Source organism: Macaca mulatta, chromosome 4 (genome assembly GCF_049350105.2).
Source record: "Macaca mulatta isolate MMU2019108-1 chromosome 4, T2T-MMU8v2.0, whole genome shotgun sequence".
In the NCBI taxonomy this organism is placed as follows: domain Eukaryota; kingdom Metazoa; phylum Chordata; class Mammalia; order Primates; family Cercopithecidae; genus Macaca; species Macaca mulatta.
The window spans coordinates 88,890,929-88,902,947 of NC_133409.1; the positions used below are offsets into that span (position 1 = coordinate 88,890,929).

The following is a 12,019-nucleotide window of genomic DNA, read 5'->3' on the forward strand; positions in this document are numbered from 1 at the left end:
TTCTCTTGTTCTCCCTTTTTCTTATTCTCTCTGCTCCCCTCCCTGCAGGGTCTTTCTCTTTTTTACTGGTGCCTCTCTTTCTGCATTTGTGTTTGTGTGTGTTCATCTGTGGCTGCATACTGACCCAGGTCTCTGGACCTGCAAGCCTCTGTTTCTGGGCCCCGTCCCTTCAGTGTGTGAACATCTCTGAGTGCAAAACTTCCTCTGGATGTGTATCTGGGCATGTGTACATGTGTGTGTGTGACCCTTCCCACTCTGTCCCCTCTCTCTAATTCCCTGATTCCTTCCCCACCTTTGTACCTTACCATGTCTCCCACAGGACACAATACTGTTAACACATACAAGAAAACTGAGCAAATGTTAGTCAGGACAAAAAGGGCTCCAAGTGACCATTCATGTAAAAAGCAATTAAACCAAAGAAGCTTACTATTAAACTTGGGAAATTGTGCACCATAAGAGCATCAAAAGGAATGCGTTGTAAATGATAACAAATTTAAAGCTGAAAGTAAAATTTATCTATTATCAGCCTTTAGTTTCTATGTGTGATCATTCTACTAGATTTATGAATGACTATATAATTTTCTTTTTGTTTCTACTTTGTGAGATTGCTAATTTTACCCATTGTGAGACTTACCTCTTCACTCTCTACACTAACCTAAGACATTTATCCTTATGCCCTTTCAAAAGTCCTAGGTGAAGCTCTAGATCATTCTACAATAATACAGAAGTAATGCCATAAACACAAAATGCAAACTTTCACTTTATAGACAGCTATGGACATTTTCAGCTTACGCCAATGGGAATCTACACAGTGCTCTGAAATCTCAGAACCGGTATTGGACTAAGATGGGTGATCTGCCAGGAATAGGTTACTCTCAGAGTGAAAACAAGGGCCATCAAGTCCTGTTTCTGGCCAGCAGGTTCATCTCAAAGCTGAGTAAAAATACTGTTGGGATGATTGAGCATTGCCTCTCCCATGTTGGTAATTCCTGTATCCAACCCCTTCCTCTGAGTGTGAAAGAGTTTCTCAGGGGAGCCAGAGTTGCCACCAGCCTAGTCTGCATGGTGGGTTTATTTGGCAGGGCTCTGCTCAGCCTGTGGTGCCAGTTGGCTGGTAAATTACAGTTAGGTACAAATCACCAAATACTTCCTGTGAAATGCCAGAAGGCAGTCAGTCATTAAGCTTTATTGGACAGTTTTGACTGGGAAGCATCAGAAATGTCAGAAATATGGAAAGAAAAAAACTTGACAGACGGTGATGATATAGGAAGTTCCTGTGGGAAGGTGGGAGGATTATTTTCAGTTGAAATGTAGCAGTGAGTTTTGAAATGGTTACTGTCATTGAATATTCATCTAGTAGCTCAAGCCATAGGCAGACTTTAAAATCAGTAATTAAAAACCTCATTCAGAAGCATAAATAATTTTTTGCAAATTTCTATGCAAAGTCTAGAATGGAGATTAATTAGCATCACTCAATTAATTAGCATCTCAAATCAAGAAATGGAATAGTAATAGAAACATTGTATCAGCCAAGTAAAGCTTTAAGATAGTCTTTGAAAAATCTTTCCTAAAAGGATGACTTTTTAATAGATTTGAGAAACACATAGTGCTCACCATGTCCCATGAACTATTCTTAGTGATTTACAATGACTAGTTCATGTAATCTGCACAACACCACCATGAGGCAGGTACTATTATTATCTCTACTTTATAGATAGAAAAACTGAAAGTCCAAGATCAGGTATCTTGAGAACATATTACCAAGAATATAATAATGTAATTCCTCCTTCTACTTAAAGAAAAAAGAAAAAAAAAAAGAGGCCAGGCGTGGTGGCACATGCCTGTAATCCCAGCACTTTGGGAGGCTGAGGCAGGTGGATCACTTGAGGTCAGGAGTTTGAGACCAGCCTGGTCAATATGGTGAAATCCCATATTGGGGTTTAATTAATACTATAGTAATACTCTGTTGTATTGTATTGCATCAATACACAAATTAGCCAGGTGTGATGGCGTGTACCTTAATCCCAGCTACTCAAGAAGCTGAAGCAGGAGAATTGCTTGAACCCAGTAAGTGGAGGTTGCAGTGAGCTGAGATCATGCCACTGCACTCCAGCCTGGGCAACAGAGTGAGACTCTGTCTAAAATATATATACACACACACACACACACACACACATAATCTGTAAAAGAGCTGAAAAATCTATGCTTAAGGGGAAAAATCATGAAAGTCCCTATTAACTTTATATTTATATTATGTATAATGAATCTCAAAGTCAGCCTTTTAGAATAATATACATGAACAGAACAACATGACAAAGCAGTAAGAAATATTTGAAATTTTGCTTCAAAAACATGTATCTTCATACTGTGACTGAAAGTTTTGGGATAGAAAATAGATTCTAATTATTATAACCATAGAAAATAGATTCTAATTATTATAACCTTAGAAAATATATTTGAAACGTTCATAACTTATTTTCTCCATTTTTATATTACCTTAAATGTTAAATAAATGTATTTCAAAATTTCATTTGTAGTGGAACAGAAGAATATATTAAGATAATTGCCTTAAAATGTTTCCTTACTCATTTTCCAAATATAGTGCCACAATTCCTGTCCTTATTATTAAGATTGAATTGGTACTTGCATTATATGTGTCTATTGAGAGTGAATAAATCTTACCAGAAAAAGAGCAGCTGTAAACTGAAATTTGGCAAAGAATAAAAGACTCGGCTTTGAAACAATAGTGATGCTGCACAATTTCACAGGATCATTCAGCTGGGCTTGAAAATTCAAGCTTCAAGAAAACAACAAGCTAAATATTTAAGACAACAGTTGGCACAAGATCCCAAATATTTTGGAACCAATATGTTAGGGATCCTTAAAAGCAGAAACAAATACTCTAACATTTGGCAAGAAATAAAAGCCTCTTAATCAACAAATCATTATTGTATTCTGAAAGTAACTTCCCACTCAACTCTTGGATGTAAATTTGTAAAACATCTCAACCCTCTAAATGTTAAGGCACACGTGGCCACAGAACATAGCTGGAAGGGAGCAGGCCCACTTCACCAAGTCAATAGTCATAAACCAGGGAGGAGATAAATCAAAGACTGTAATGCACTATGTCTAAATTAAAATGGGGAGCTGACACATGCTTGCAAACAGCTCCCTCAGCATCTAGAACATATATCAAATTCGCAAACTAAGCCTCTCAACTTAGAGCAATGTCCCTCAATTTTTTTGAGAAATAAAGAAAAAGGAAGAAAAAGTATATCCTAAAACTTCTAAATTGCTGGAAAAAAGACTGAAAGCAAGAGCCATATTTCTCAAGGAAACACAGATTTGAGTGTCATCCTAAAACTGGAAAAGGTCTCCCACAGAAGCAATGCTGCCACCTCAGAATTCATCGGTGAGTGCAGAGTGTCCTGGCTTCCCCAATACAACCCCTTTCTCTCAGAGATGCCCTAGAACTGCATCAATACAAAAGAGTATGTGCTATATTGATACTATAGTAATACTCTATTGTATTGTATTGTATCAATACAATAGTAATAGTCTATTGTAGGGATACACCTATACAGTAGACACTAACCACACATGGTCACTGAGTACTTGAAATATGACCAGTCCAAATTGAGATGTACCATACATGTAAAATGCACAATGGATGTCAAAGACAATATGAACAAAAGAACGCAAAATAGCTCAATATTTCTGTACTGATTACATGTTTAAATTATAATATTTAGGGTATGTTGGGTTACATAAAATGTATTTTTAAAATTAATTTTACCTTTTTTAGGGCCAGGCATGATGACTCACACCGGTAATACCAGCATTTTGGGAGGCCCAAGCGGGCAGATCATCTGAGGTCAGGAGTTCAAGACCAGACTGGCCAACATGGTGAAACCCCGTCTCTACTAAAAATGTAAAAATTAGCCGGGTGTGGTGGCACATGCTGTATCTCAGTTACTCAGGAGGCTAAGGCAGAAGAATTTCTTGAACCCAGGAGGCAGAGGTTGCAGTGAGTCGAGATCGTGCCACTGCACTCCAGCCTGGGCAACAACAGTGAAACTCTGTCTCAACAACAACAACAAATAATAATTTTACCTTTTTTTAATATGGCTACCTGAATTTTAAAATTATAGATATGCTTCTCATTATGGTTCTGTTGGATACTCTATGAGTTCCCAGGGATATATGTCCCTCTATTTTTTTCCACCTGAACACTATAAGGGCTTTAGGCAACCCCTATCAGACTGCCTGTGCAAACTGCTGTTCCTGTATTTCACAGGGCCCCACGTAGGCCCTCATGCAATAGTGGAAAGCCCCAGACTCTCTGAGCAGAAGATTGCTTTTTAGTAATGCCAGGGAGCAACCATTTGATCAGTCGTATGTCAGTATCCAGAAATGGGGAAATAAATAAACAAGGTCTCAGGAAAGACGATTATTCATAACTTTAAGCCTTTAACTTTCATTCTGGAATTGATCACAAAAACTAATAAATCAAATGCAGAGAATGATGTTCATTATATCATATTCCCTACTCATACTGAATCACTGCTTTAGTGCAAATTGCTACTTCAAGGTCATAGAGTTAACATTTTTGGTCACAGAAATCCTATAGGGTTTGATGTTCATGGAAAGAATTTTGATGAAGTTCAGTCAGTTTTAAAGTTGTAAATTCCAAAAACAGCTATATGGTTTTAAACATCTGCATTTCAAATTTTAAAATCCAAGTCAATTTCTATATCAGTGTTCACCTACAACCTGTATATACAAAAAATATGTAGTCGTTTTTAAGTAACACTACCAATAAGGTGTTACATACTTACATATTAAAAACAACCAACTGGCATAAAGATTCTCATTTCTTAAGTAGGCTACTTTATACAAGAAAGAAAAAGACTGGACAAAAAGTCTGACAGTAATAATTATGCATAATTATCTCAATTCAGTCTATTGGTGAACTATCAAGTAAGTGTCTTAAATCACTTTATGTAGTCAAAATATTTTCATGAAAATTAAAGACATTAATATTTTTAAAATTCTATTTAAGGTGGTAGGCTATGAAAGGACCCTGTAATAAAATAATGTTATTTCTATAGAACACTTTATAATTTATAAACACTTTAAAATGAACTTGGTCAATTAATAACAATGGTCATAATAATAGGCAAAGAAGATACAATATGCTTAGACAATTATTAAATAATGAAAACTCTGTAGAAAGGAACGTAATTATAAATGAATAATTTTGTTTCCTTCCTTCCCTCATTCATTTATCCAACAAATATTTATTAAGCCTGCGCCAGGTGTTGTGCTGGGTACCAGGGATAAAATGGTGAGCAAACCATATGTGGTAGCAGTCCTTAGCAGTCCTCATGGAACTTTCAGTACAGTGGGGCAGTTACACATTAATCACATAATCTAGCCTCCCTAAAGAAATAATACTTGAGCTGCTGGCTGAAGGACGAGAACAAGTTAATCTGGTAAAAAGGAAGGTTTTCCAGGCAGGAGAACAGCAAATGCTATGATCCTGTGGCAGGAGGGAGCATGGCCCTTACAGAGTGTCTACAGAAAGTTAACAGCTAGGGATGAAGAAGAACGTGGTGCAGGTAAGCCCCGAGCAGCAGAAGCCTGAGCCCACTTGTGCAGGAATTCTGGGCCAGGGTATCCTAAGGGCAATGGGAAGTCACAGAAAAGGTCACTCAAGCTGTAGTACCAAGAGCAGTAGGGGAGACTGGGCCAGACTAGAGCAAACCCGGACTGTGACTATGGTTCAGGTGAGTGATGGAGTTGGACCTTGGAGCCCAAGGAGCATTCGGATGAAGTTTCAGAAAGGTGAATGGGATTAAAAGTTATTTAGAGGGAAAATCTACAGGTCTTGGTGTTAGATTATATATGGAGGTGAGTGGGAGGAAGATTTCCAGAAGACGCCTACATTTCTGGCTTATACAACTTGCTATTTCCAGAATAGGAAACAAATGAAAGAGGATCAGAATTGTAGAAAAGAATGATGATGAATTTGGTTTGGGACACGTTAAGTTTGAGTTGTCTTTAAGACATCCAAGCACAGATGTCAAATATGTAGCTTGATTCATGGATCTGGAGCTCAGAAAGGAGTCTTTGCTAGAAATGTAAATCTGCAACTCATCTGCATAGGGAAGGTGACAACACAGCTGTATCTCAAGAACGTGGCTGAGAAACAAGCAACAGTCAAAGGTTGCTGAGAATATATGTAAGATCGATTTGAAGCACAGAGGCAGGTTTGGGCTTAGTTGTGGGAAAGGATTGCCTCTTGAGTGGCAGGGAGTCAGTGGACCAGAAACACATACTAAAACTCTGGGCACTTTTTGGCTTGTTGAATCTAAAGATTTTTGTGGAACTAGTCTCTACTAGACAATATAGGCATGGAAATATGAATAGCTCAGTTCATCCGGATTGGGGTTTTCTCAAGCAAATGCATCAAAAATACAGGAAATGAGAGAACTTAAGGGTTTAGCAACAGTGATAGAATCTAAACTGCTTAAGAAGGAAAATGAGGAAAGGAAAGACTGGATGGGTTGGTAGAAAGTAGCAGGGCCAATAAATGAGACATTACAGTAAGGTCAGAGTACAACCATTACAGGGGTAAATCAGCAAGCTAGAAGGAGAGGAGGCTGCGGTGAGAGTAAAATGACGGATAGTGTGATTTCAGAAACAGAGTAATTACTGAGGATGACAAGGTCTGAGGTGTGGCCATGAAACTGGGCAGCTGAGTGCAGGGAGAAGGTCTTTGGAGATAAGCAGATTGAAGGTCCAAGGACCATGAAGCAGACACATCCTCCATGCTGACACTGAGGGCCCTGGGGGTACAGTAAGGGGTTCGTGATGAGGAGGAAGACTGCAAGCCAGGTGCCGAAGTACTCAGTGAATAAAAGACAATGACCCCGACCACAGTTAGGAAGAGGAGAGCTTGAGAGAGATAGAGAGCACCATCTTCAGAAGAGATGTTGTTTTTGTGGCTGTGCTTTCTCAATCAATCAATTTGCGGAGTAACAGTCTAGAAGCAAAATCATGCCCTGGGATGATGACAATCTCTCTACCTGTCCTTGACGTACATGAGATGTGAGGAAATAACAATGCCACTACTTTGAGAGGACTACAAGGGAAACGGTTGTCAGAGGAGGATGGATCTCAGTGAAGTCTGAGACGAACAGAGCTTTTCAGGACAAGGAGATGATACAGCAGAAGGTGTGGTTGTGCTGTGACACTTCCACATGGCACAGTGAGAGAGTGTGAGAGGTGGGGAAGGGAGGGCTCTGGGTTGAAGCAGAAAAGGAGACAACATTATAGAGATGATTGCACTGTGGAAGACAGATGACCGTGGAATGGGAGTTGATTAATAAGAATGGGATGGCAGACTTAAAAGTAAAAACTTATTTTAAGTATGCACACTGATCCTGGTAGCCAGGAATAAATAGCTTGGCTGAGGTGGTGGCAGACAGACACCATGGTCTCCATGTGCTGTATTGGTTGGATGCCAGGTCTAGAGCAGGGTTTCTCAGCCTCAGTATTACTGACATTTTGGGCTAGATGTTTTTTTGCTGTAGGGGGTTGCCCTATGCATTGCAAGATGTTTAAAATGATTCCTGGCCTCTACCCAGTAGATGCCAATTGTATCCACAGTCCCAGTGACATCCAAAAACATTGTCAGATATTGCACAAAGTACCCTGGTGGTGAAATCATCCACCATTGAGAATCACTGATTGAGAGCAAAAGACTCACATGGGGAGTGCAGAGGCGTTACACCTGTTACAGCAATGTCACCAGTTCTCAACACATTTCTGGAACAAATCACCTCTAATAGCTTCAGAGTCACGGAAAGAAACTGGTCTCATTACTTAACAAACACCCAATTCTTAAGAAAAATGTATTCCCTAGGTTTATCATCTTTCTTATTATTTGCTCTGAAGGTATTTTGACTGTTCCCTCAGAGGATGATGCAGATTTACCTCCAGTGAGACTATTCAAATGAATGCCATGCATTTTCTCATTGGCTGCCCCTCAGTTTCTGGAATGTGCCAAGCTCCTTCCTGCCTCAGGGTATGCCCCCCTTCAAATCTCAGGTATACAGCCTATCTCAGGAAGGCATTTTCTTGCTCTATCTATCCTGTACTTTTCCTTCAGAGCACTTTCACAATTATTTTTGCATCGTTACTGGTGTGCTTATTTGTTTAATGACTGTTTCCCCCATAGAATACACATTTTAAGAGGGAAGGAACCTTATCTGTTTTATTCATAGCTGTGTCCTCAGCACCAAACAGAGTACTTGGCTTAATTAATATCTATTAAATAAATGAATTATTAAAAGGAAATGTTGTGAGCATTTTGAGAATAAGCATTGTACGCCCCAAAGTGATTGCCTTAAAGGAGGCTCTCTCTCTCTCTCTATATATATATATATATACACACACACACACACACACACACACACGTATGTATAATTTTTTTATTCTTTTTTTATGTCATATACCTTTATAGTAGCATACCTTTGTCTGAAGGAAGCATCCTAAATAAGAAAAAAATATTAAAAAGCAGTATGATTCAAAGAATCAGGAAACATGTTTAGGTTTGACAAATAACTAGGTCACAGCAGTTAGTCCTTGTGCTACCATAGTAAATTCACAAAAGCTCTGACTAGTTTGTTGATTCCTTTAAATATGCATTAAGTCCCTGCTCTGTGCTTGATCCTGCAACGTGCAATGCACCTATTTCAGGGCTCACTACAGCAATCAAGGACACATCCTGCAGGACATACCTGAGGCAGCGTTCAGATGGCATTTTCCAGCTGGGTTCCTCAGGTTCTCAGCTTTAGAAGCGTGCAGAGGAATCAGCAAGCATTCCAGCTGAATAAAAAGACAAGAGAAAAGGGTGCATTGAGCTAAATGCAGAAAAGCACACTTTGGGTCTTCCTGATGCTAAAGCTTTTGAATTCCAGGGAGGCAGCTTGGAGAGTTTTACTGTCCACATAAAACATTCTGACACAATGCTCCTTTAACAAACAAGTAATTGTTCTGGATATTAAAGTTTTTTCACTTTATTGAAGCTTCAAGGACTAGGAAGTAAAATATGTTTGAGAATCAACAATAGTAATTTAGTGTTAAAATAAAAATTAAAACACCAGATGGGATGGCCAAAGGAAAAAACTAAGATTTGATAAACCACAAATCTAAACCACAAATACTAGTTGACTTGTCGTTTATAGAGATTTCATTTTCCTTCCAAATATGATTAGTGGAATTAAATTAAAATCAAGTACCTCATGGCTAAGTGTCTATAGAAATACAATTTTCTATTCAAGAAGCAGATTTCTGAAAAGTAGGTGGAAAAAATAACATAGAGAAGATAAAAATTAGTAGGAAATGAAAAATGGATTCTTATAGAGGCTTCGATATTGCGTAATTGAAATATACAACAGGATGCAGTTGTCAGGCTTGAAACTGCTCCTTGGCTATTCAAGCACGCTTACTCATTTAGTCCCTGCCTCCATTCCCCGTCTTTGCTTTTCATCATTGGAGTAACTCTGACTAGAAAAATAAATTATTTGAATAGTCTTGGTCCTGGTCCATGACTACACTTTACAACCCTCAGTAGAGGTTCTAGCTCCCATTTTCTAATGCACCCAAGTGGCTAAATTAATTAGAATCTGGATAAGTTAAATAGGCTTCCTTCTGTCTCAATTTTATTTTGAAAAGCAATAACAGGATGAAAATGCTTATGAAAGGAATATGTTAAGCTGTGCCTATTTCTGCTGATTTGTATAAAAGAGAGAGCTACAATTTACAATCTGACCGAAATACAATATTTGTTATATTGTATACAAACCCTCAATTGGTATGACTGCATAATACTTCACATAGCATACCATCATTGGTTAACTATTCCATTTTATTGAACATTAGGTTGCTGGGTTGCTTTGAATATTTTTCATACAACTATATTTTTGTTTCTTCTTTTCTTTAATTATTAAAAATAGTATGTCTCTACTTTCATTTATTTCTAATTTAAGTCTTGACGAACCTAAAAGTGAGTGTCATTTTTAATTGCCCCATTAGGACTGAGCAGCATGGGCAGTCACAGTAATTCAAGGCACGTTGTTTAATTAGCCAAGAGACTTGCTTAGCAACCTAATGTTGCTACAGTGTCCTTTCAGAATCTAGGTTATAAACTCCAGTCTTTTGTCGCCTAACACAAACTCCAACAGGCATGGACACTTGAGCTTTAAAGTTGCAAAGAATATTTAATACTACAGGGAGGTGTAACACCTTAATCTTTCTGAAAGTCCAATGTTTTTAAAATACTCCCAACAACTGAATGGAGAACAAAAATCCTAAAGTTAAAATAATCTCAAATTAAATGGCACATCTAACTTGATATGTTTCATTTCAAACATGATCATTAAAAATAATAAGATAGATGAAATTTTCTTTTACAGACATTTATCGTTTGGAGACCAACTCACTAAATCAGGTGTTTTCTAAAATTGTTGAATTATAAGCCACTATATACTACAAAGCTTAGGAAACTGGACACCATTTTAAAGGTGAATTAACTAGGTGCCCACCAGTGGTAGACTGGATTTAAAAAATATGGTATATATACACCATGGAACACTGTGTATTTATAGCCACCAAAAAGAAGAAAATCTTGTCCTTTGCAGCAACATGGATAAAACTGAAAGCCATTATCCAAAACGAATTAACACAGGAACAGAAAAACAAATACCACATGTTCTTCTCACTTATAAGTGAGTTAAACATTGAGTATCCCTAGGCATAAAGATAGGAACCACAAACATTGGGGACAAATAGAAGGAGGCTGGGGACATGGGCTAAAAAACTACCTGTTAGGTAGTATGCTCATTACCCGGGTGACAGGATCATCCACACCCCAAACCTCAGCATCATGCAATATACTCATGTAACAAACCTACATACACATGTACCTGCTAAATCCAAAATAAAAGTTGAAATTATTTTTTTCAAAAGGTGAGTTAAAATGAGTTAAGGATTAATCACCACTGGAAAAGGTTTATTATTTACTATTTTTACTACATATTATTTACTATTTATTATTCCCTATGTTCTCTATATTTATATATTGGATATATATATACTGAATTAAAATTTGTTAGCAAATACATTTGTTTTTATAAAAAGTTTTCCTCACCATAAGTAGAGTGAACAACATGGCTACTTGTAAGCTCCAGCCAGACACCTCTTCTCCCTTTTCCCACTTCCTTGCACTTTTTCCCATGCCTAGTACGTAGATTAACCCAAGGCTGTTTCCCTCCCACAGCCCAGGGAGATCCAGGCCAGTCTCCTGCAGTTCCCCTCCTCAGAATACAGAAATGATCAGAGCTGAGCCAGCTGAGTGGAGCATTAGGAAGCAGAGCAATATGAAGAAAGGCCAGAGTTGCTCTCCAGGTAGCCAACATTTAGGGCTCTCACACACTCTCAGAGACAGAACTGCATTTATCACAAATCCCAAAGGAGTGCTATGTGGGGCTGGAAGCAAATGAGGTGACTCTTTTTCTGTCACTTAAGAGTGATCACCTTTGAGATCTCTTTCAACTGTGACCATCTACAATCTTCTGAGCCATTGGCATGACAAAGATTCTCTTCTAGACCAAACTCTAGACAGACTCCTCTGAGCTCTTTTTCAAGTAGGCCCGTCCTTGGGTATGTCCTCAGGAGCTTTGTGGTCAACTACTGAATAATGAAAATATTATTTTGGTGAACAGATAATTTATTGATTTTACTAAACACTTAAAGACAAGGAATATATAAAAATAGTTAAGAAAACATGTTAAAATTTTAAGTAGCCATCAGCCTTTCGGTTCAGCTTAATGAACCCAGGAAGGAGGAAGGGATTTGCCTCTATTGCATAACTACTATAAAAAAACAAGGCATGGAGGGTACCAGAATAGCCACCCCAAAATATGCCTCCTTAGCACATGGATCATTTTGA

General features: G+C 38.1%; 1 protein-coding gene across 5 annotated transcripts in view; it reads right to left on the reverse strand.

Moving 5' to 3' along the window:
* KLHL32 (kelch like family member 32) overlaps nt 1–12,019 on the reverse strand; it is a 209,815-nt gene that overhangs the window by 158,829 nt on the left and 38,967 nt on the right. For all 5 annotated transcript variants that reach the window (XR_013416044.1, XM_028846772.2, XM_028846771.2 and 2 more), the window contains 1 exon segment: nt 8,808–8,895. Coding sequence is in view for 4 of the 5 variants with exons in the window: in XM_028846772.2 (XP_028702605.1) it covers nt 8,808–8,830 (23 nt within the window). In the remaining variant the exon portion in view is untranslated.